The sequence below is a fragment of the Ptychodera flava genome, chromosome 14, assembly GCF_041260155.1.
Source record: "Ptychodera flava strain L36383 chromosome 14, AS_Pfla_20210202, whole genome shotgun sequence".
In the NCBI taxonomy this organism is placed as follows: domain Eukaryota; kingdom Metazoa; phylum Hemichordata; class Enteropneusta; family Ptychoderidae; genus Ptychodera; species Ptychodera flava.
Window position 1 is genome coordinate 37,383,320 of NC_091941.1, and position 26,924 is coordinate 37,410,243.

The window sequence follows — 26,924 nt, forward strand, 5'->3', positions numbered from 1 at the left end:
CACCACAACCACCTGTTAATCTTGTGATTATAGACAGCATCCTGCCTGAATTGAGCGCTCCCCAATCTCTCTCTCTCTCTCTCTCTCTCTCTCTCTCTCTCTCTCTCTCTCTCTCTCTCTCTCTCACAATCTAAGTCATTGACATTGCTGTCACAACTCTAAGATACCCTTGTGTCATCGAAATTCTTTTTGCATAAAGCTGGAAAAAACTACGATCAACAGGCGAACATATTCGCAAAATGTATTAAATTCTCAGAATAATTTAAAAGTCAGTTAGAGTACATAGATCACAGAATACTTAGGCTCTTTTTCAGTACGTATGTATGTGTTTGATTATTTGTGCACTATATACGATACTAAACTCAGTAGAGAGTTGTATTTTGTTCATGTTTTTTGTCAATGAAGAGCTGTGCTTTTGTCAGTTTGTTTACTTGTTTACAAGTACATTCAAGAAATTGTGCTGAATAAAATTCCTTGCACAATCTCATAATATAGAGCTAGGAGTAAGCACCACAGATTCCGCCACTAGCCACTGAAGCCCCTGAGAGTACAGCAAATTTAGACCCCTTTCGACTGTATCTTTGACAAGGCACCCCTTTAAAGTTACGCGTTCTATTTCCGGTGTATTCTAAAATTAACCATTAATATAATTTTAACAGACAAATTGTCGAGATGAAGTTTGATATTTTCAGTTTTCTAAGATATATGAGTTTATCACGTTGAAGGTTATTCGCCCCATTGCTTGTCAAAACTGTGTTAACGTCGTTTTCCACAGTTCATAATTTCTTCAGTGCATTTATCATACATTTTGTGCCTTTTCCAAAACCATGTGCGCCACGCTTGCACCTGCATACATGTGCTTACAATATGTTTGGCAGGTCAGCCCCTGCAGCCTGGTATCTCCAGTTATTACATTTATCAAAGCTCTCGCTCTTGAAAAGGGCATTGACACAGTCACGTGATTGTACTCATAACTTATGAGGTTTAACCATTAACGCTATATCAGTTATGTAAAGTCGGTCGCATTGATCGGTAACGTTTTGGCACTTTCATTTTCGCAAACTTTTAAAGGTTGCTTTTTCCGAAAAAAACATCAACCACTTTGGCATACTACGCTCAGAGAACTGCTTTTCGATAGTATTAACAAACCAACTGTATTAATAGTTCCTACTGAAACAGATACAGTGTATTGTCAAGGTAGGGGTCATATAGGAGTCATCAGCGTGCAGGAGTTCGAGTCTCTCTGAAGAACGAACTCTGTTCTATGCTGGCTTCTGAATACCCCGCCCAATTTTTTTTACATAGGATATCTTTCATGCATTGTGTGGGGAGAACGTTGACAGGTGATTTATGGACGCATCGAAAATATGGCAATAATTCACGAATCGCGCTTTGAAGAAAAAGCACGAATAAAATTAATTATTTGGTCCCGATAAAATGTAAGTTGTAGACGTCTTTTATTTTCACCGTGCTCAGTGTTCGACCAGCTTTCTTTTGAACGATTTTTATAGCATATTGCAGCATGAATTGTGGGCATGGCAGGCACTATCATATTCACGAATGTGACGTACAGCGCAACTCCGTCAACGGCCAAGAGCGTTAGTGAAAGCGCCGGCAGATACTACTTTCATGCGGGGGAGGTCAGTGAACCTTTGCATGTTTAATTTTATCCTCTACGCTTCAACGGTGAAATTCGCATTTACTTTGTCATAATAGTGTAAACCACACTATAAAGTGGTATTTTACAGTTTTATACAAGGCCATTTAACAATGTAAAATCGAGCAGAGTGAGCTTCCCGCCCCTTTTAATATGTGAGACCAGTCAGAAAAGGACGTTGGCCCGACCCGAATCAGCTGTTGGTGGCTTTGTCACTCTATCTGGGACTGCACATAGCAGTGGGTCAAAGCGTGTGAGTATGTAACTGGTCGATCGCAGGGTGGCGAATCTGATCGGGCGTACGACGACATTACTGTATGTAGTGTTACCAAATTTATGATTCCTACTACCTTTCGGGATCCCAGTCTCGAAGCACAGGTAAGGTTCAATGTTTTTGGGTGACTATACACACAATCGACAAAATGCTGTCGAAGTCAACGCACTGTGTACGTGTACCATGACAATGTGCCGCCGATGAGTAGAAAGACAACAAGCGAGACCGGCATGAGGCATGGAACTAGCTGTTCACACAAGTTTTCGTTGCACAGTCACGAAATTTCCGGCTTGCCTTGCTGCGATAAGCCGTTTTTTTTAAAAATCCAAGCGAGTGTAACGTATTTTGATGTTGATACAATGAAGTGAATGATACATATTCTTGGGTGTCTCCCTTGCATAATTTGTAAATTGTGTGTGGAAGTCATTAGCAATTCACATATTGTGATTAATATCACTATATATTATGCGACAGGCACTTTAACATTATAGGCTAGAAAAGATGTGGACAACATCTAGTGCTTACAGAATTAATACATATAGAAGAGCCTCCGATTTAATAATATGGCATAGTGTCAGTGTTAGACAAGTGAACGATTAGACTGGATGGCAAAGATGGATGCTAAAAATATTCGCGCGTTAAATACATTGCCTGCGTAGTACATGGAAGCCTCTCACGAAATAGTCTGTACACCGCAAAAAGAAAAACAAGGCCGCAACAACATCAGTTTTCGGTCCGCCAGAACATCGAAACTGTATTTTTTATTAATATTTCCGACGTATGTCTGAACATTTGAAGCCATGAGTCTTTTGTTGGTTTTCGGAGCAGTTACCCCGTGAATAAATTAACAAGGTGTCACTGCCGGTCAACAGATTCTGTTGATTCATAAACAATGGCGTAGGCGCGAGCCTATACAGGCATTGATTCATCAGGGCCAGTCTCCGCGTTGGCGCAAAATTATGGTGATGGTTCATCGTATTTGTTGTGTTGTTGTATGTACAACCATGCTTAAAAGGTCATCCACCTTTCTTGCATGATAGAACATTTCAAGGAAAGTGTTTTCCTGGCCGCAGGCTACCATCCTTATTGTTTATAAAAATACCGGTGCAATTGCCAGTACCACGTAAACAAGAAGAGAGCCATCCGATTCACAAATATTAGTGAGGAAGGTAACCCATATGAATGCAAACATGTATATCAGAGTACATGTATTATCAACATGTTGCCATTAAAACCTGTAATGTATGCAGAGAAAGGGACTGGCTGGCAAAGATGGCCGCATAAGATTAAAGGGGCAGTAGCTGTAACTATGACAATGATAATATTTTCAAAATATTTGTCCCTGAATACGTGCATGCTTTTATCTGTGTTCCAAAATTTTGAAATGTCAGTATATTGCAATATGAGTAGCAAAGATTATCCTTCAAACACTGGGCCAGTTTAGTGTCATTAAACTTTGCGTTTTATGTAGTAAGGATGATAGCAAATTTGTACCATCAATTTAAAAGTGGACATTTAAATTCACTAGGCAGTCATGAGGTTTGTAAATGTAAGATCATAGTCACTTTAAGGCTGAATTCTGACCACAGATTCTGAGTTAGATCTGCTGAGTGTGATGCATCGTATATCCCAAATTGCACTAACTTAATGGATAGTTAGATTGCTTGAGGGAGAATAAATATCACATGTTTGATGATAAGGTAACACAATTCCAAAATACCCAGCCACTGTCTACTATGCCGTTCATACACAGGCCATTAAAACGCCTCTGAAACGACAGCCTCGTGTACAAAAAAATTGCAGAAAAGGCTCTACAGAGAGGTTTAAACCTTACAGCAGACCAGTGCCACCGCAAGCTCAAGGCACTGAAGCTAAAATACAAAGAAGTTGTCGACAGCAACAGACCATGAAGGCACGACTTTGCACAATTTTTAAATATCGGATATTTACTATCTAGTATCGCAGTATGACATATCGACAATTTCGGGACTAATATCGATAATAGACAATACTAGAATGAACTGCGGTTGTCCCATGGGAAGCCGCGACTATGAAATCGCCGATATTTACCAGCGATTTGGGGACTGTAATATCGATACTATGACAGAACCCCATGGACGATACTAGATTCATTCAAATCGCGCATAAATATCCGATATATATCTGAGATTTCACCACCTTACGTACAGTTCTGGCCAAACCCGACTTCCAAGGACTGACTCTAGCTTCGATATAGACGATACTAGATTCATTCAAATCGTGCGTATCCGATGTATATCGGAGATTTCAGCCCTTTATAGATCTAGCTAAGCCAATATCTAGCAAAGCCAATCTAACTTCGATATTGTATAGTCTAGTAGCCGTAAATATCGGATATCATATAAAAGTGCAATGTCGTGGTGTCCTCCAACAGACGGAGCGGCAGAGGCAGAATATCTATGCCTTTCTTCAAATAACTGTCTCAGATCCTCGGTAATCGGCCATCTGTCAATCCCAGTAGAAACACCAACAGAATACCTGTTAGCAATGCTAAACATTATTCTGAAAAACGACACATTCGAATTTAACAACGAATTGTACAAACAAATATGTTGGTGTGCAATGGGATCACCATCGTCACCCGAGATTGCCGATCGACATCACGTTTCACGGATTAGAACTGAAAATCATATGTGAACACACAACAAAAATATCATTATGGTGTATATTCAGAGACGATATTATCCTAATCTTCATTGGAACGGAGCACGAACTCCACGAATTTATATTAAAAAAATGCATCCTACTTTCAAATTTTCATATGAAAGTTCTTCACATGAAATAACATATCTTGACCGAGTCATTTACAAAGGTCAACGATACAACAATGAAAACATACTGAACACTAGAACGCACACAAAACCAGCAGATACATTCCAGTTCTTACACAGAAACTCATGTCATCCAAAAATCAACCTTCAAGGGCCTGATCAAAGGCGAAACGTTAAGGTACATGAGGACATGTAACGACGAAGAGGACTTTAACAACAAAGTCAAAACATTTAATAAATGAATGAGGATTATCACAACAAGAAATATCGAACATCAATGTGAAAACAAATTATGCAACACGAAGAACACATTGAAAATAGAAAAAGACCAAACACTTAATAATTTATTCACGATGAAACTGATCATCACATACAAAAGAAATCCAACATTGGCGACACGCTCATAAATGCACAAGTACACAATCTTACAGAAAAGACCGAACAAAATGAAACACAATCAACTGACTCGAATATAAATATTCTAGCCTCCTTACTGGACGAACAAAACACTAACAATGATTAAGCCGCAAACAGTGCAACAAAAATCCAAGGGGAGAAAATATCAAAAAAGCGACGACTGAGGAAGAAACCACACTGGTTTCGAAACGTAGCGTCAAAGGATCACACTGTCTTTCGACAGCCAGAATACGGCTACGTCTCGCCATAGCTTATATCTACACCAACAGCCAAACACACAAAATAAAACATGAACGCAGAGAACGAAAAAATAGTGTAGGTGATGTGTGGAGCCGTTTTCCCTGTATTACAGTTCTGAACGTATCAAACGCAAGGGCTAACTCGGTTAACGATGGCATTTGGTCTGCATTCAGATCATTAAAAAGACAACAACACGGTCTGGACCTCATATGCAGCAGGTAAAAAAACAGAAGACAAGCCAGTACGACGTCGTTCATTTCATCCATCTTGTTACAATGCCGTATGCTTGGCCATACACACCTTTTGAACTTGAGAGGGTGCATATTAAGACGTCTTAAACACGAAAACAATTGCTTAATTTTGTGAGTATGGACGCAAGCGGACTCAAACTATTAATCCCCTGTGTTTACAAATCACAAATAGTGTTGCAGAAGCGTTTCAATTTTTACCTGTCTGAACATAGTATATGTACAGTTCACCTTAGTCATTGAAGATAAGGCAAAACTAAAACCACAAGGAAATAAGTGTGATTTATGTAACATATTTGCAAAAAGATGTAGCAGGTCCTTGTGATTCCCCTCACCTTTGTCGTAGCCACAGTCGGTCCACTGTGCTGATGAACTTTACCTTAACATAATTCATGTGCAATCACAAAATATTCATGAAGGTCCACTATACATGTTTGAGGAATATTAAAGTGAGCAGAAAACTGGGTGGTACATTTTATTTTAAGGTTCAGATAAGAATTGTTATCAGAATTTTACGGTTTATCCCTCTGTAAAAGGGCATTGACCTTTAATCATAATGTATTTCCTATCTACAGCCGAGCACCCTGTCTTTTATCTTTTATCTCTAGGATTTCTGAATATTTAGACCAATTTGTTTACAGGTAATGATGATTATCTTAGGAGAATATATTTTAGCTTTTCAGGTGGTCTTTTAGGCCATGTGTTTAGAGCTGAGCTTTGTTGCATTGTACCTGAAATAGTTCAGTGTGTAACTTTGATCATTTCAAGCTATAACTGTTAAATCATCTGATCTGACCAGTAAATTAAAAAAAATGCACAACATGTTATCCACAGGCCCAGTCAATTTATTGTTTTTTTTGAGCGCTGAAACAAATTCTTTTCTGTCCAAACATTTTACAGTCTGCCATCATAGATTATTTAGGTCATTCTGGAGACACTATCATATTAAACATGTAAATAGGTCATCTCATGTGTTTATGGGAACAGGTTATATCTGTGTTGCTTTGTTGCAGTAGGTACATGTAGGCGTGGCTAATGTTTTGCACTGATCTGTAACTGAACTGCTTTGAACACCTTCTTGACTTGACTGAGATTTGTAATGATCATAAGCATTATTATCACTGTGAGACTGTTGGTACTGTTGGCATAGCAATTCAGTACATTTTCAACATGGTATTTTTAGCTCACATTTTCTATTTACATATAACAATTTAAGTTTTTATGATATCTGATATATTTATGTATGTTATTTGAGGATTTCTCAGTGGCTTTGTCTCTTTTGTAACATATTTTTAGACATTTCATTTAAATACCAATGATCTGTATTTGACATTACACCCATGTGTGGGACTTGATAATAAAGGCTGCCTTTCGTGGAAAAGTTTGCATTTTCATGACCCACTGATTTGTAAATTCCCAATTCCAAAGATCACTATTTCATCAGTGGCATTCTTATAGATGAACACAGAAATTTTGCACACATGCATGCAATGACTGTACTACAGCATGACACATTGTAGTAGCATTTGTGTCGACTTCCCTTAAAATTTGAAACAGTTGTTAGGCTTCGGAGAGTCATGCTTCAAATCCATGCTTTTCCCGACTAATTTGAATGCTCTATCCATGACTTCAGGGTTAAGTGTTGATTTGGGATCAAAATATCATGTACTGAAGTGAAGAAACCAGGTCTTTAAAGGCTTGTTGTGTTTTGATGAAAGTGCCGTCTGTACGTTCTCCAGGCAATTAGAAGTAAACCAAAAAGGAAACTTATAGGAGAAAAGCTGATTCTGTGTTGTTTTTTTTTCTTTTAGTCCTCTTTGTCACCTATTTAAAATGATCATTAAAGTGCCAATTAGGTTTGTCATATTTGCTAGGTAATTCAAGTGTTATACCAGTTTTCAAGAAGCCAACAATACATTTAAACGTGTGTTTTTTCACTTCTCCAGCCTTAAAATGATTGACTGAGATTTGTAAGAGTAGATGTATATGAGGGCTGATAAATTCATTGGTTGTTGCCAGTCTTGATGTTTGTTTATCAGGTCTTTCCACTGCAACTTAAACAGAGAATGCCTTTCACTTTGCCATTTTGAGATCTATGACGTCAGTCACTTTATTGACGTGAAAATTTGAATAGAAACTCTATCCCATCCCATTCAGTTCTAAATTTGAACTGTAAACCTTTTTTTAAAAAACACTATTCATCCTACCTATAAGATAACAGGCTCATTATGCATTTGCTTTGATGAAAATTATCTTGGACGAATTTTTGACAGTCCATATTTACAGCCTCTTGCAACCTTGTTAAGCCATCACATTACTATGACTGATGGCAAAACAAGATTATATCCCAATGGAATCAGCTCCTCACCAGTTACTATCCATTTACAAATAAACTGAGCTTTCCCAGAAAAGTTATCCAGCCCTCCACATGACAAAAAAGAGTGACCAATGGCAGCTTAGCTTTGCTACAGGGGAAGTACTGTATATGGAAATCAGCTGAAAACAGTAGTTTGTAATCCATCTTGTCAAGTAGTGATACACTCTACCGGCTAAATAATTCACTGTCTGCTGGGATAGACTTTTCGAGGTCAGTGATATTGAAATAGGTCGTCTCCTGTGAGTTCACAGACATGCCTGTTTACTGGTTAACCTCATTCTTGCAGACAAACCTGCCCCCATCGTTTATTTATGCACATCTCAAAATCCTGTTTAAAGTTTATCAAATGTGTGTATGAAAGCTTGCATGTGTTCAACATGTGGTCAACTTAGTGGTAAGGTGTGCAATTTACCTGGAATCATTAGCAATTTTGTTTTGCAGCTTGACTGGACTTGAAGAAACTGAATTCATACTTGGTGCCATTCAAATATTCATTGATAAACTTCATTGAAACAGACCAGTGGTAATCATGTTATTCGCTGAAGTTGAATTTCAATGCTAGCATAATATTTTATCCAAAAACATAATTTATTCAAACAATTCACACTTCACTCTGTGTTATTCACTTTGCATAAAATTTGAATAAAAGTTTTCTGTAAATGCCTCAAGGTGACTGTTTAACAATCATCCGATTAAACCAAAACTCAAAAAAGTTAACTGTTTCCCTATCATTGTAACATTCTCTGTCATTTATGATCATAATATTGTCTGTCCAGTGTGACACAACAAACACGGAAAGTTTAGATTCGAAAATACTTTTCAGCTTCCATTTCAACTGTTACACTCATCTTTGCATGTTGGATTAGGAAAGCCGTAAATAGTACAGTACCTTGACCTATTTACAAAAGTATCACCGAGATTGCAAGAAAGATGTAGGTACAGTACTATATGAATCTTCATACATATTTGACAGTTTTTTTTGTGTGCCATAATATGTAGTGTCACCTAAACTGTGCACAAAGTATGAGAATTTCACTCAAACATTATGAAGGAATTGATGTATTATAATGCAGTAATTGGCTGCAACAGGCATATCTTTTGTTTGAAATTCTTCAGTTCTTACATTGGCCATAGACTCAACAATATAGTCTATAATGATGTACTTTAATATGTACAAATAATTAACTACTGTGTTACAATATGAAAACTATAATATTTTAAGTTTATAAGCAGCTGTATCTTACAGAAACTTCATTTGTAAAGAACCAGTATAGCTATAACTTTTGATGATTTTAGGACCATTTTTGTCTTGAATGTAAATTGAAGGACTTAGGTTCTTGTTCGACTCAACAAAGCAGGTTGCAACACCAGTTGTGGTAAAATGCAATGTTATTGTTTATATTTGAATTTTAAGTCCAGACCAGAATTCACTTGTCAACATTGCAGTCTACACATGTACAGGCTGAGTTGACAAGCTGAATACTGAGTGTCTCTGCATGCTTTGAACAAGAAACTGTGGTTGAAATCAAAAACAAAAATAATTTTAAAAAATCATCAAGAGTTTCAGGTACTAGCCCTTTAAACCACAACTTGACAAGAGTGTTAGGGGTCAATGGTTTAAAAATATGTATGTGTTGCTAGGTAATGAAAATTACAATCAAGCCCACGAAAGTGACTGAACATTGAAATTTTTCTTTCTTCTTTCAGGGTCTCTGTGATAAACATGGCGAATGCCAATATATCCATCAAAGTGGAGTATCCATCATCTCCAGAAGCTTTTCCCAGTGACTCGAATGTGTCGGATTCTCAGTATACCCAGGACAGTAATAATGATAGGAAACTGAACAATTTAGGACAAAGATCACCTGAAGCGGCCGTGACCGCAGAAAAGGGAGCATTTTGTCAATTGGAGAGTCAAAAGCAAAATTTATATGAACAGTGTACGAGCTCAGTGCCGGAATCTCAGTCAGCGGATGCGGGTCATGGAAGTAGCTCCAGGAGTAGGAATAACCAAAGGTTATGTCTTGTATGCGGTGATATAGCATCGGGATATCACTACGGAGTGGCGTCATGTGAAGCATGCAAGGCATTTTTCAAGAGAACAGTACAAGGTGAAAGATTCTCTTCCTATAGATGAGTAGTGCATTGTTCCTCTAAATGCTACATGTGTAAACTTTCCATTCTTCATGTTTAGCCATAGACAGTAGAGAAACATGTTTCTGTACTGTCTATGGTTTAGCCAGCTTTACTCTACAGCTGTGTTACAGGAATGTTTGGCAGAAATCAACTAATGTAGTACATGTCTCAAAATTGAAAGATCTAAACTTTTGCTCAAAGCATCCATCAGAACACTTGGAACCATTCATTCCCTTTGGAAATCTTGACTTTAAATCAGGTGTCACCATGAAAATTTGGTACTATAGAAACAAATTACCTTATATTTACTGATTCTTGAAATTCAAAATGGCTGCCATCTCTGTGTTAACTACGGTACTCTGTAGGGGGGGGATAAAATTTTCGATGATTTGCAAAAAATAAGTCAGTGGAAACTTAGTGACTCCATGAGCTTCAAAATGAATCCCCAGAAGTGGTAGATCAAAAAAGTACGGGAAAATTTAAGAGTCTGAATATTTATTCCTTTGGCACATTTTCTATGGTAATGAGACTTGCCTTCCACAGAGAAATGCTAGGGTACCAATTGAAGCATGCAGGTTTTTCAGCTGAGAGTGAAATAACGATATATTTCTTTGCCTCCATACCTCCTGTATTTATAGGGACTGCATCCTGGTAATGTTAGTTGTTTATTGAGGCTCTAAATAATATTTATCAAAGCTTGCATGTACAGATCAAGTTATTTTACCCATGGATTGCACATGGAATACAGAGACAAAAGTTAGTGAGCAAAGTCCATATTAAATATATAATATCATTGTTGGCATTTATTGGTAATAACAAAATGACATAGTGTCAATCATTATAAATTTATCCATTATTCAGGGTAAAACATTTCCTCTTCTGATGAAAAATAAGTTTCTGTACTTACATAAATGTAAGCCTTTGGTACCTCTTAAAAGAGGGGGAGGTAAAGAATGTAGCACATCATGGAGTTACAGACTCCTTCAGTAATTGATCTGTTGGTCACTGATATACTATTATATCAGATGCATTCAGTACAGTCAAAAGTTGGCTGTATGATACCAGTTTGCAGGATTTTCTCTCGACTGCGCAATTGCACAAATTGCGCATTTCGGAACATTTTCTGCCCTGAAAAAGTTACTGACTGCACGGAAATTGCGCACAAAACACAGCAAGCAAAGACGTCCCATATATGAGGTGTCCCAGGTGCACAGTATAGTGACCTGTGAATTTGCTGTTGTTTCTGGCCATAATACTCCCTTGGAAAAGACAAAATATCGCTTGTCATTTGGCTTTGGTGACGTACATATTGTATAACGTGGAGTGTACAAATCAAAAAGAACAGCCAACAACCAAGTTGCATTTCAGTCTCCATGGATACTAGTGCAATTTGATGTTCATGATTTGATAACAATGAAGTTCGAAAGCAGAACTGGAAGCACTGTAACTTTTTTGTAAATTATGGAAAATTCCAGCTTTAGCATTGTGTAGGCACGTTGCAGTGTGCAGTGACAATTGATCTCAATCACATTGAAACACAGTCGTTTGATAGGCACCTGGAGGAGTACTCCTGATACTTTCATACAGGGTGTACCGCCCTAGTCGAAAAACATCAACCCATGTATGTATATTCAAAAAATATGACCGATTGTTAGGGATTTGCCTCACCTTTATTCTGTTGTGTGTGAAGGTTTTACTGAAGCATGAGGCAGTTGCTTTTCTTATTGAACCATGCAGGGTTTTTTTTTGGATGAAAAATAGACCCATGCTTAGGGATTTTTTGTGAAAAAGTGGCCCCTTTGGCAGTGCATATCTTCATGTATTTAAACTCCTAAAGTCGGATGCAAGCTCCAAGCTTGGAGCTTTTTTCCCATGATTCAAATTACATGGGCAACTTCCTGTACTATTTTTATCGTTTTTTTTTAAATCGCGCGAGTTATAAATGGTGAAAATAGCTTTCCTGGGTAAATGACCACAGAGCTACAACATACGTAAAAATCATCCTTGGTGAACTTCCCCTTTAAATGTGAAGTTGGTTCCATACTATCCTAGCTATAACCTCCTTCATGTAAGTGAACAATTAGGCATAGATTAATGTTCAGTCAGTGTTTTAACCTGGAACTGCAGTAAATGAAAAGACAAATGGTCAAGTTCAAAGATTGCTGCAGGACAGAAATTGTTCATGCATGTTTTTTGGTGTTTAATTATGAAAGAAAGCTGCATGCATAGGATTGTTGTGCAAAATGTTTGGAACAAGTATTGTCGTGACCAATGTTTGTACCTAGAATAATGTTGGTGTACATGAATATTTGAATACATAAAAATTCATGATATTAATATTTAGTTGCAATTAAACATCAAGAACTTAAAGCCAACCAACTGTGAGTTACATAATACCTGTTTGTCTGTTTTTTAATGTTTTCCAGGCATGTAACATCTGTTCCCTACTTCAAGCTGGTCAGGCATACACAATTACAGACACACAGACACACAGACACATACACACACAGGTATTCAGTAAATTGTGTCCCAGCTACTTTTGGGTTTGGATATAATGAAAGCCTGAAATGATAATGATTCATGTGATTTTGGAACGTGAAATATTCCAATAGATAAGCTTCTGCTGAAATTCTCCGACTGATAATTTGTCCGGCACAGGGTAAAGAGTTCATAACACTTTTTTGAAGATGTGCAGAAAATCCAATTTTAATCCTCAAAATATTTTACTCTAATCATTCACGCAGTAATATGGCACATGTAGATGTACATTCAATATCCATACAGTAATGGGAAAACAGTGTCTGTAGTGTTTATCAAACTGGTACTGATCAGAAAACATTACAGTTTTGTCACACTAAATGCAGATAGGTCTTACTGAGTTCATCAAGATTATGTTTTTGTGAAAACAGGCTTTGTGATGTGTCTCCATCCACCTCAACATAAATGGTGTTATTTTCCAAGGGTATCATCTGTTCCTTTTTCCTTTGAACAAAGTAACCACACAAAAGATATCCAGGACTTATTGAATGTAAAGGATATACAGAGCGTGATTGACTGTCACAGAGAGATACTGTACATCAATAGTGCGGTTTAAGTGATCCTTGAATGTAATTTATGTATTATCATTTCGTTCTGGCAGCAGAGTGAAACATACACACTGTATTTACATTTAAATTGTATTGCCATTTTCCGAAAATCTATGCAACTGGGGTTTTTCCGATCCTTATTTGTAAATCACATATTTCATGAAGTCAGGTCGTTGACCGTACTAGTTTTCCAGCACAGCGTAAGCGATAGCTGCTTTCCTATACTGCCACTGTCCTTGACCTGGGTTGGTACAGATGATATGCAAACTAGACTGTCCTACTTTTCAGGATTCAAACATCACCTCCAGTTGACCTAGTCAGCTTACAGCATTTGTGTTACAAGTACTCAACAACCAAATATACCCAATAAGGCGTAGACTAATTAAGGAATAGTGTAATACAGTTTTGCCAATTTTTCCATTTCTATTTCAATTTACATATAAAAGCTGTCTTGTTCTCAATATCTTTAATCATATGAATATACAATATTGTAAATTTATTTGCATAGTAGAAAATACTCATATCCTAATTAACTTCTAGAAATTGCTAATTTTTAGTAATAAACACAGTTTTTTACAGATTTCAAATTTGCACTCATGCTTTAATAAAATACATTGGAAGAAAATATGGTTCCAAATGCAATCTATGTGGCCATCTATTCATTATGCTGCTTGAGTACAGTATTTAAGCCAGCTTTGTTGAGCATATATGTAGAATATAGAAATTCATCAAAAATGTAGGCGTACAGGCACCTCTTGTAAGTATATTTGAGTCTAACTCACTGTCTATAGAGTAGACAGTTAGTAGTGCATTCCCACTCATTTCATTACAGTATATCACTGCATACTTCGTGTTTATCTGCAGAGTGAAGGTTTTTATGTACACGTAGTTGATAGGTTTTTCTTAGAAATGTAAATTTGGATAGTTGGATGTGATTATTCTCCTAAACTATGACTGAAAACAGTGATGAAACCAAAGTTGTTTTTGGCTTCCATGTACATGTGACTTTTACCCTTTGAGCTACACGTAGTAGGTGAAAGGTTGTGAATGTCAGTGATACAGCTATGGTGCATGTATGAATATTAACAATGGTCAAAGCGCTAGTTTAATACATAAGAGAGAAATAAGCCAAGATAATTAATGGCAGGCATTGTTCAGATACGTCACTACGACCATGATTAATATTTTGATTCTAATTTTGTCGATTTTATCGTTTAAATTCAAGTGTGAGAGATGTTCAGCAGATTCAATGCACATGAAGATTAATATGCAAAATTGTCAACTAGGGTTTGCCTCTAGATTATAAAAGTATGTTTGAACTTATATATATCAATGCAATATGATTTGTGAAAGTTTCTAATATGTTTAAATATCTACTAAATGAAAAGAGAAAGAAACTTGAGACTGTTTAACTACATATATTTCATCTACACTATAACCTTAATTTACTGATACCTTGAAACATCGTAATTTGCATAACTTTATTTGCATAATTTATTATGGTCCCCTCACTCAATACCAAATCCTCCTCCCATTTTCAATTTGAGGGGACATTTCCTATCGTGAGAGAAACCTGGAAAAAACACTGTTATTTAACCATATATTTGTATCGATATCAGATCAGTATCCTTTGCCCATATTCTGTTATAGATAATTCATCTTTACTATTTAGGTTGAGGTGACATTTACAAGCATTTACACAACCTTTCGTATCGCATGAGGTCAACAACCTTTTTCATGGCAATCCATGACTATGAATTTCTTTAATAGTAGAATGGAAGCATTCATATTTTATTATTTCAGTTGGACAACAAAGCAGTCTATATCCTTCGAGATCAATACTTCATAGAAAAACCTCTGTTGTTGGATTAAAATTGATTTCATTTTCCAAAGTAAAGAAGGATAAAATGCATTCGTTCACAGGCCTAAGGTTTGGCATTTGTAGTGATTTCCAAGTCTACAGAAATCCATACATTTGCAAGCCTACGGCACAATATTTGCACCTTTTCAATGTCAATATATTGATAGATTTAATTGTTGAATCTGCAGATATAGGTTAACATAGACCTCAAAAATCGAAGTTTGAAACTGCCCATTCTACAGTATGTTCAAGGGAACCATTGTCTTTCACAGTGAAGACTAAAAGTCAAAGGTTATCATGCAAACTATTGCTTTCAAAAAATCCAAATCACCACAAATATATTGTTGTTTTGGCTCTTAAATGGCAACCAATCTCTGTGTGACTGTTGTATCTGTGGAAAAAATCCAATTTTTTATACTATTCACAAAAAGCAACAGTGAAAAGTTAAGTTTCTGTTTGAGTTACAAGATGACTCCACACAAACTGTATCTTCATTAAAAATTATATGTTCGAATATCAGTCCCATAGATACAGTTTCTAAGGGCATGATATACATTTATATTAGCAGCATCATAGATATCATAGGTAAATATAATTATTCATGTTAAGATGTCAGTTTAACAATGCAGAAGCCATATGAAGAAGAAGACTGGTTTTATTGAGCATCAATATGCCCCCCTGGTATTCAACTTTCGCACAAGGTCTTGTTTGTTTAATACATGTATACACTATCACATACAGTACTTCTACAACTGCAGTAGATGTTACATTTTCTCCAATTGTTTACACAAAGCTGAGAAAGAGAATATGGGGGAATTCTTGAATCATTAGCCCTAGAAACAGTTTATGGTGCATTTTTGTGAAAACTTTTTCTGCCATCAGCGTTGGTATTGAGAGTTGAAAATGATCAGTGATGTCCAGCAAATAAGCCAATCAGCAGCCCAGCAGTATACATGAACGCACCCTGTATTGTTGCATGGCCACAGGTACCAGTATAAGTGAATGACTAGGTCAAGTAAGGTGACTACAAAGTCAGACATCATTGATAATGTATGATGGAGGATACTAATCCATCAATAACCCTTTCCATTCATGATGAAGCAGTCTGAATTTCTCTCTTTTAACTGTTGGAAGTATCTTTTGTTGAGCACCGTCCGGTAACCTTTAAATCAGTTCACTGATCTTTTCTAAGTCTCCATACATTCAGATAGGATAATTTCTTCTTTAAGTAACAGAAAATGCTTAACTTCACCCGTATAATTTGGTCATGGCAAGCAAAAACAAAAATAAGAAGTTAAAGAGTTTGGGGTGACTGCCCTGCCCCTTCTTCAGGAGTCACATGACAGGAAATGTACTTTATTTTGACCCAGACTAGTAATCCTTCTAGTCAAATTCTGTGGTCTGGAAAAGTGAATGCACTAGCTGTCTCCTGTTACGTACAATATACCTGACTGTTTAAACAAAGCAAAATGGTAAACATTTTTAATGTGCATCTAAGTAAACAATCATCTTTCATCAATTGTACTAGTACTGGTTATGTTGTTTCTCTATTGAGTGTCTGTATACGTCTTACATACTACATCATGCCACATTATAGTGCATTATTACATCATCTATATATCCTTGTATCATCATTGGAATGTGGCATCCACAAAACACTTTGTGGTATGTATTGTATGTGTGCACAGGTTTCATAAAGGACATAAGTTGTCAGTTGACCTTTTCCAAATTTTTTTCTTATAAAACGATAAATTTACCCACTGTCCATCCCACATGCCACTGGTGGTTTATACACGTAGGTAAATGTTACAGCAACTAGTTACTTTGGTAAAATTGCAGTTACACATCGCCTTTGATGAAAATGTCAGATGATGCTGGCCAGCTCTTGCTACCATCAGGGTCTCTGAATAACTAAAACGATTGCACGTCAAACAAAACTCCTTGCATTTAGGAGGGGCGTTGGTTTGCTTTGATTTCCATCACTATGTGCAAAGTTGCACAAACTGTATGCCATGGTGATGTCATGGAAACTGTGCATTGGCATGATAATCAATCACCGTTGAATTTTGTTGTTAATATTCAAAGACCATGTCAGCAGTTTCAACTTCCAATCATCTATTTTCAGCAAGGTATTGTGTTTGGGAGAAGTTGAAATCATGATTGTATTGTCTGATGATAAAGTTGATCAAGGTCAAATTCCATGAGTTATGTTTGTCATGTATGTTTTAATTAGTGTCTCTGGCCTCTTAAGAGAATTTGTGTCTGAAAAGAAACAAGATGCATATCTGTGTGTATTGTTTTCTTGCTCAAATACTGCAATTTCACCCCATAAAAAATGGAATGCCCTGTAACCCTATTTTTAATTGAATAAATGATTTATTAGACGATAAAGTTGTGCCTATACTACTAGGTTTGGTTAGTGAGAGCAATTATTAATGATGGCTATTGTGGCACATATCACAAACAAAAAACAAACAAACAAAAACAAAACTTCATTGAATTAACAAAAGCCATTGCGTCTGCCTTTTCTATGGCAACCTTTTTTCATTGCAACTTGCAAATGTACAGTGGTCCAAAGCTTGGCTGACCAATTTTGTGTTTATGTCCCTCCACAGATTTGCCAAGTTGTGTATATACATTAGGGAGAAGGCTGGCTTAGACAACAATCCAGTTATACAAAGCAGTCTACAGGTTTTCCCTCTTTTCAGGGAAATTTCAAAATTTCCTGTAGTGTAGTGTAGTGTAGTGTAGTGTAGTGTAGTGTAGTGTAGTGTAGTGTAGTGTAGTGTAGTGTAGTGTAGTGTAGTGTAGTGTAGTGTGAGTATTTGGTCATGATAAAGAAAGCATGATTGTATAAAAGAATAGTATTGTGATATTTTCTTTGATATGAGATCCATGCTTACAGCAGGTTTATCATGTTTAGAAGTTCACTTGTTTTAAAATACATTTCTGTTAAATATATCCATAAAAAAGTACATAATATACTCCTCAGCATTTCTGTACCTATTTTTATCCATTTTCTCTTCAGGAAACATTCAATATATATGTCCAGCTGTGAATGAATGTGATATAACGAAAAGGCGGCGGAAATCTTGCCAAGCATGCAGGTATCGGAAGTGTCTGCAAATGGGAATGCTTAAAGAAGGTAAGATACATGTGTCAGTACCTCTGACAGTCGTTTAAACTCCTGCTGCATGCAGTAAACAAAACTAAGCTGCATCTTTCTAGAAATTTGGGCAAAATATAATTTGTAACTTAGAGATCCATTGATAATTAAAACACATGTTTTACAACCTATTTTGCACTTTATCATGCCTAAAGGAAGTTCAAATCACAGTTTCATTGTTATAGTTTTGCACTTTAATTTCTTTTATTGGGGGGTGTTTTAACTGAAATACAGGTAGTTTCACTTAGGGGCGACGTCAAAAGTTCAATGTAGGATAAAAAACTTAATTCCCTTAGTTTCCCCCCAAACCCCCCCCACCCCCCCTAGAAACTTAATTGACTTATATTGAACCTGTTGCCAGGCTCTTTCTATGTAAAGCGAAGCTAAGGATCAGTCAATTTAGGAGTGAAATAAAGTAATGCATCGTTAAGGCCCCACTAGCTGTAACTTTTGAAATTTGTTGACCTCAAATTATCTACCTATTCTCTCCTTTCTGAAATCTACCCTCTGAAGAGATATGAACTTTTACTGCATTAGGAAACCATTCCTTTCAGAAACATTTGACATGTGAGTTAAAATTTTAACGGTCATTTTGATTTCCTGGCATTTTCAAAAATTGGTAATATTAAAAAGGAATCAGAACATACAATGTCATAATTGAAAAAATTCACCCCTATGCATTACAATTTGGACTATGTGCAGTTTATATGAAGATTTCAGTGCACATATGCATAGTATAAAGGGTTTTAGCTTTTCTGCATGGGGCTGTGATTTAATGTTTGGGCAAACATTTAATCGCAGTGTAATCTTTATCTTGTTCAAAATTGCATATATAGCCCCGGCAGGTAGTTAATAATAAGTGTGTACACATACCTAAATGACTACATTGTCACCAACTTATTTTAGTTTGAAAGTAAAATCATAAAAATAATAAAGCTAGTGGGGCTTAAGATTGGGAACACACTTAACTGTGTGTTCATCCAATGTAAATACAACATACTAACAACAAACTTGAAGTTTATCAGTGAATGAACAAGAACAACAACAATAAAGTCCAGGTTTCTCCTTCCGGAGGATGATAAAAAATATCTCAACTGTCCTGGTGGTTGTAACAACTCAGTTCACACTGCTCCATTCAGGCGGACTACACATGCACCAGAAATGTGGCAAAATACAATTATAAATTCTGAGTGCAACCATAGACTGTAGAGAAACTACCGTTTATGGTGCAGCAGAAGCCAACAGCCTGCATTGTTTACACTAACTAGGCCAGGTGCAGCTATACACTTGTTAAAACAACTCCCTCCGCTGGCTTCAACACGAAAATGTGCATTTCTGCTCTATTTTTTCAAAATATTCATTCCCCTGGCAATTTTTACCTTAAATCGATTTGAAGGATAGAAACTTTTTTAGGTCAAAACCCCCCCACCCCCAAACTAAAAGAATTAAGTTTTTTATCCTTCATTGAACTTTTGACGTTGCCCCTTAGCGTGCATGTGTTTTAATTATCCATGGTCCCTAAAGTCAATGATTGACAGATTTTTTCATAACTGTGAAAGAAGAATGATCTGTGTCAATCTTTGTATAGTTTATATGGTCAGTAGTGTTTTCTTAAACTGCCCAACGGCTGATGCCTGTGTTTGCCACAGAGACTCAACAAAGTGAATTATATTTTTTCATATCAAATGCTTTTCAAATTCAGACTTTATGCTATTTCTATACTGATAATTATTTAAATATCATTTTATCTATATATTGTTACATGCAAACCCTTCTTTAATATCAAATATGTGGAAGCTAGGCCTTACAGCAGCTTCATAGTATAGAAATAGGCGTTCTTATCAATAAAATTGAGTTGTGGTTTTGTAATATTTATGAGTTACTAGAATTTGAGATTGATAAATTTAAGTAATTAAGAATGCTTTTATCTGGGGCCAAGAACAACTAACTGCTTTATGTATATGATGTACAATGGGAAAAACTAGACCTACTGTATTTGTTAAAAGACTTCTTAAAAGAATAAGACCTTAACAAACCTCAAAGAGATAGAAATAACTGACCATATTAATTTGGAGAACTCGCCCACTCCCAACTTGGAAATACATGTAGTTCAATTGCGCTCTACTGCTGATAGCTGAAATGAAACCTGGTCAACATGCCATATAGGGTAACTGAAATTGAAGGCTTTGTGTCGGCACATTAAAATTTGAACTATCTCTTGCCATAAGTGGAGAAGATTCCCAGAATGAAAACTGAGAATGTTCCTTATATATGCTCATATGGGTCTTGAGATGCCCACTTACCTCTTGCAATATAATATAGGCAACTGAACAAAAATATGTCGGTTAGCATAGTATCACACTGGTATTGGCAAAAATGCTTATAATATGGACATCAATCCCTGCATAATTTGTACAAAATCAATATATTTGTCTGTTTTTTTAGTAATATAATTTTGATAGATTCTACTATGTCTTGTGTCTGAACACATCTACGTTGCATTGATATAATAGTGCTTCAATATTGGATCGGCAGATTTAGCATTTGACAATTCTAGAAAGCCAACATTGACTGGCAATTTATGTAAATAGGCCATTCCACTTTTCGAGCCATGAAGCTCAGCTTCCCAGAATTCAAACATGTGTAAGAATCTAGAAAGGAAATATTGACTGATTCATGTAAACAGAGCATTCAGAATTTTAGAGCATGTATTTCCCAGAATTCAAACAAAAAGATATATACAGTACACAGTTTTTCCATGGAAGTTGAAACATTCCTTCATTTCTTCATTATATAACAAAATAAGTAAGTGGATACAATAAACTCTTACCATAGGAGTATTTGTAAGGTCAAGGTCAGTTCTAAACTGTTGCATTTTTATAGTTAAAACTGACACAATGACAGCCTTAGTTAAAATAAAATTGTAAAATAATAGTGTAATATTGGCAAAATGTGTCCCATGTTAGTTTACATGTATAAACATGATATAAGAAAGAAAAGGTTGGTTTTAAAATTGAAAAAAAAAGGAACTTAGACAAATCGTAAATTGTTTGAATTATAGATTTTGTGAATTCTGTTTTAAATTGCCCTGAGATTCCTACCTACATGTATGAATGCCATTCTATGTAAATGTTATTCGATTACACCCACTCAGCTTTTAGTACTGTCAGTTTGATGACCTGGAAAGTCTGATATTAATATTCAACAAAGGAGTGTGGGTGTTAAGAGGAAGCCCAGTAAACACGTCATGGTATATCATAATATGTAATTGCTTTTTTTTGGATGGAGCTTTCTTCCGGCAAAGCTCTTCCCCTTTTACCAATCCATTGATTTGTCAATTGTGAGTCCAACTGTTATCAAATACTGAAGGTAGTATGAAATTATTGAAGATTGGGCCAAAATGTTATGTTAAAATAATTACAAAGTGTCATACAATCAAAATGAATGGTTGTAAATGGTTGTTTTTTTTTCAAATACATGTAGAGTATAAGGACTCTGTGTGATTGCCCAGTATGCTTACTGTGTAAGATTTAGATGTTGTGTTAAGCTAGTTGTAAGGTTACATGTTATAGAACAATTTTGGATGTGACTGTGAGTGCAAAGTCTCTGGTATGTAGCACTATAAGTGATAAATGACTATTATATTGTGTCTTTATTTTAAAGGAGTAAGGCTTGACCGAGTACGAGGTGGAAGACAAAAATACCACACAAAGAGGAGAATAGATAATTCAGAGCTTGAAGTCCATGTAGCTGTGAAGAAAGAGGCAAAAGGTAACTGGCATCCCAGAGCCCACTGGTAGATATATACCCTTCGGGAAATATTGAATTGTGTTCTAGTACAACTTCAAATAAACCTAGGTTGCTACGTTGCATCCAGCCTTTTAGCTTTGGGGAATTATTGCAATATATCTCAACACATGATCATATGGTACAGTTATCAAAGCTTGAGAGAGAGAGAGAGAGAGAGAGAGAGAGAGAGAGAGAGAGAGAGAGGGAGAGAGAGAGAGAGAGAGCACAAATACATTCACTTCATTTGTAGTATTACGTGATATCGTCCGTGCTACAAGTCTAACTTGTAATTCTCTGTACTGTATTGTTGACCCACAGAGAACACCCTCATCAGTCATCTGATAGCAATAGAGCCAGACAAAGTGTATGCGATGACAGAAGAGGTACAGAACATTGAAGATGAAGAGGTTAAAGTCTGGGCAATCCTTGCAAATTTAGCCAATCTGGAACTGGTCCACATGATAGGATGGGCAAAACAAATACCAGGTTAGTTCCTGTATATACCACTCTTCCACAACCAGTATCTCCTTGTCTGTGGAATTTTAACTTTCATTTGTTGATTTCCTCAAGTACTATTTTGTAACCAGTGTGCTTTTGCATCCAAAGTCCTTGATAATGAGAAACCTTACATTCTGAATTAATGTAAATTCACTGTGTACTGTAGACGATCTATGATAAGATTGAATATTGTGATTAGCTTTTCCCTCTAGAGGGCGCTCTATTAGTGTTACTGTCAAATGAGAATTGTTATGAGCAATTTTGTAGCATAGCTGCATAATTCTACTTCCACCTCTAGAGGGTGCTATGACAGTGACACTTAAAAATTTCAGCACTGCAGTGGAAGTTTGGCATTATGGCACAAAGTACATCTAGAATGTTAAAGGGTTTATCATGTCTGTTAATTGTATCCTAAGATAGTTTGGTGACATATTGTGGTTGTAGGGTTTTTTTAAGCAGACCTATATTGCCCAACATTATTTGAGGATCACTGAAAACTGAATAGTTCACTACAGAGCAGGTATACTGTTGTTCTACAAATGGAGACAGTGTACTTATATTATTTCTCGCTGCATTTTTCAGATTTCTCAACACTGGCCCTAAATGACCAGATGACACTTCTGCAGAGTGCATGGAATGAGATTTTAGTGTTTGGATTAGCCTATCGCTCAGTTCCCCACCAGAATAAACTAGTCTTCTCAGATGACTTTGTCATGGATACTAGCGACGGGAAAGCCGTACGGCTAGATCTTTTGAATGAACTGACATTGAAGTTGACGGAGAAGCTTAAGACAATTCAAATCAACCAGGAAGAGTTTGTTTTGATGAAGGCTTTGATTCTTTGCAATGCAGGTATGTAGAGAGAGAGAGAGAAAGGGAGAACAGCTTCCAATAACAACGCCAACCTGTGTAATGAAATACAAGCCGTTTTACATGTTAGAGATATAACTGGGCAGACAAGTCTCGTATGCAGCATTATTTGTCTGTGTGTTTTTGGGGAGGGAGAGAGGGAGAGGGGGATGGGGGATATTCAGACCAAGTGTTAACAGTTGACTTTACCTATTATGGTATAATAGTCGCGCCAGCGGCTTACTGACTACGCATGCGCGTATTCATAATATACTATGCGAAAGGAAGTGTACTCTTCTTTTGTGCGCGCCGCCATGTTTTTTTTCGAGTGCTCGTAAATAAACAAATTCGAAACGTGCTCTCTATTATTTTATAACATGTCATTAATAAAATATATCTTTTTTATTAGCGAGTAATTATTATTATCCACCCTGTCGCTGATACAAAATTTCTTATCACGCCTAAAAATTAAAAGGAGAGAGAAAACTGTCGTGCATATGAACGAGAATATTCGCAAAGAATGCTGGGATTGAATCTTAGAAAGATTAGCCTCTGTGTCAATAAGTATGTGCAAAATTTATCCAAAATTTACCCGTTTTTAGAAGTAACGCTGGTTTTCAGCTTACAATATCGGAAGTTGGGCAATACAGTTACTATTGCAAACTTAATGATGGCACAATACATCCCTTGTTAAACACAATAGATAGTAATCATGGTAAAAATTGCAAATTTATGTCAAACTTTTTTACACATAACAGAAAATCTATACCTACAGGGTCTGACATCGTGTACGTGAACTGTCATCAGAGGGTAAACCGGTCATACTTGTACAAACGTATATAGAAAGTAACAATTAATTCTATTTTATCCTTTATGATTACCAATCATGAATCGATACAAATAACATTTTTAATCTCAACGCCTGGCGCGACACCAAGAGCTGAGCCCTATATAATATTATGGGATTTTTTGTCTGCGTCTCCATTCAAATTATATGGTGCGACAATTTCCATTCCTTGAAAGCACCTTGGTTTAACATCTTCAATAGTGTATAAAAAAACATCAAAGGTATAAAGAGGAAATCCCAGACATGGGTTGAAGGATATTACCAAGGCTTGTCAATGTACAAATTTCAACTGGAAATCTTGCAGCATGTTTGCTAAAGGGAGAAAAAACAATTTTGGAAGGTTCAGCAAATTGCTTGTCTCATGATTATCATACAAATAATGACTGTATACTGTACATGGTCAGATTTCCCTATATCAGGGCTTTCAGAAAGTAAATTTTAGTGTAGACTAAATATTGTAAACAATAACAGTGAACTTTAAATGTATACATGCTGTTTTGACCAGCTGGCTAGCTGGTGTTTCAAGAGGCTTTTGGGGAGTAGAGCAAAAGCTGCCTGTTGACATACAAAACAAAAATAACGAAAAAAATCATCAGAAGTTACAGCTACTGGCCCTTTAACCCTTTCACCCCCTGTTCCCTGTGTACAGGTCCAACTTTACCATAGAAAACAATGGATTTGGGACAAACCATGGTGGTGAAAGGGTTAATCTTTGTGAGATTTTATAGATATACTTTATTAATAAGACTTACTCTTCATCATTCCACATAGATATTATGCACCTTGAAGATGCCGCATCTGTGGAAAAATTGCAGGACAAGTTTTTCGATGCTCTGCATGACCACATCAACACCCAGCACATGGGTGAGAAACGACGGGTAAGCCATCTACTCATGACTCTACCTCTGGTTCGGCAAATCAGCTCTGCCACCATGCAACACCTTAGTAAGATGATGGAACACAAGGATATACCACTGCAACAGCTGATAAAAGAGATGATAGTTGCCAAAATGGAAAAAGAGACAGTGCAGTTCACAGAAAAGCGGTAGTGACATAGAACCTAAAAGGCCACCCAACAAAATTATTTTTTTTTACTATTGAATATTTCTTCATCTAACAGTGACCATGGAATCAACACACAGGGTATGTAGTTTTTTGAAAAGCCAAGATATTGTGGCTGGTGTTTTTTTGCGTGTGTGTTTCTTCACTCTCAGGGGGGTATTGTCTCACAGAAGACATGGAAATAAAAACTGGTAATTTTATAGTGTAAGATACCAATTTTCTTCTATCAAATTTTTGTCATTCATCTTTTAATTTGTACAGTCATCAAAATACACACATCCAAACCTCAATAGATTGTGCCATTCTGCTGACCTTTCTCAGGTTAATAAAAAAAGTCAATTACCATAATGGATAATATTTAAGTGAAAAAAAGACACAACATTTAATATGAAAAAAGAAGAGTGTTTAATGTAGATAAATTATAGTTTGGAACTAACAAATGACAGATTGAAATCCTCTGAGCATTGTAATTGGATGAAACTGTAACAGGTTGACTTGCTTGCACAGCCAATTAGAAATCAGGATCATAATGATATAAAAGCATGTAAATTATGAGCTAATGAAGTCAATACGGTACTTGATTTTGACCGTTGTAGACTCCAAAGTTTGTCATTCATAAGGTCTGAGTATAGGATAAATTGAACCTGTTTAATATTTAAGAATTCTATGGGTTTTTTTATAGCAGAATTTCACTTCCAGAAACAACATTAGGTACCAAAGGATATCCCCTGCAATAAAATTTGTACAGAGAGCTGGCAAAGTTTTTTGTATTTTTTTGCATCCCTTCTGTTAGCTCAGAATTCATCAGGTGCCAAGTGAGAGTTTTATGTTTGCTCTTAACTCAAAGTAAACAATTATTTTACAGTACAACAGTTTTACAGTATCAGAAAAAAAAGGTTGATCTACTTATGAGTGCCTGAGTGAGACCTCGTCAAAAGTGTGACCATCAGATAATAGGACAGACTAGCATGCCTGATCGCATCAAATTTGTATAACTATTGAATTCAGAAATGTTTTTAATGAAAAATGATCGATTTAGATATTTCAAAATTGAAAATTGAGGATTTTCAAAACAAATTCATCACACAGAATATAGTAGAAACATATATACAAATATAACAGATGTATATTTATATTTTTTGTTTTACATTAAATCAGAAACTTACACCTTAATTGCAGGCCTCAAGGCAGTCTAATATTTGGTCTTTCTGCAACCTTTAACCTTTGACCCTGGAGGGTGATACTTTCAATTGCACTGCAGATTTCATGTCAGGGAGTTTGTTGAGCTGCCTTTTGATAAAGAATGACTCAGCATAAATGAATATTTGAATACACTCAGAGGATTAGAGCACCAGTGATTGTTATAATTGTGAAAAAAAAGATGACAATATTGTCAGTAAAGGAACACTCACAGAATTGTTATTTCTGTCACCAATTACCTACCTGTTTGTACTTATAGGACTTCTTCTCTAACTGCTCTCTAACCGCAGATAAGATCTTTAAATCTCGCCTAACACCCCCCTTGGTCTATGAATAATTACCCACGATACACCAGTTTTTTCTCTGCGCTCATTACACTTGGACGTGTATTGAAGAAGCTCTCGCTA

At 36.3% G+C, this 26,924-nt stretch overlaps 1 protein-coding gene across 1 annotated transcript; it reads left to right on the forward strand.

Moving 5' to 3' along the window:
• Positions 1 to 1,859: 1,859 nt before the first annotated feature.
• LOC139150365 (estrogen-related receptor gamma-like) lies at positions 1,860 to 26,738 on the forward strand. The gene is made up of 7 exons (XM_070722676.1): positions 1,860 to 2,035; positions 9,731 to 10,134; positions 18,135 to 18,251; positions 21,936 to 22,043; positions 22,380 to 22,547; positions 23,142 to 23,411; positions 25,027 to 26,738. Exons 2-7 carry the CDS (start codon positions 9,747 to 9,749, stop codon positions 25,302 to 25,304), a joined length of 1,329 nt encoding a protein of 442 aa, XP_070578777.1. The 5' UTR covers positions 1,860 to 2,035; positions 9,731 to 9,746; the 3' UTR covers positions 25,305 to 26,738.
• The last annotated feature ends 186 nt before the right edge of the window (positions 26,739 to 26,924 follow it).

What these genes read in the sequence shown, in the direction of transcription:
- LOC139150365 (XM_070722676.1), top strand. Translation starts at nt 9,747, where the DNA reads ATGGCGAATGCCAATATATCCATCAAAGTGGAGTATCCATCATCTCCA. An exon ending in TTTCAAGAGAACAGTACAAG is followed by an intron (nt 10,135 to 18,134) that starts GTGAAAGATTCT and finishes TTTTCTCTTCAG; the next exon opens with GAAACATTCAATATATATGT. An exon ending in ATGGGCAAAACAAATACCAG is followed by an intron (nt 22,548 to 23,141) that starts GTTAGTTCCTGT and finishes TGCATTTTTCAG; the next exon opens with ATTTCTCAACACTGGCCCTA.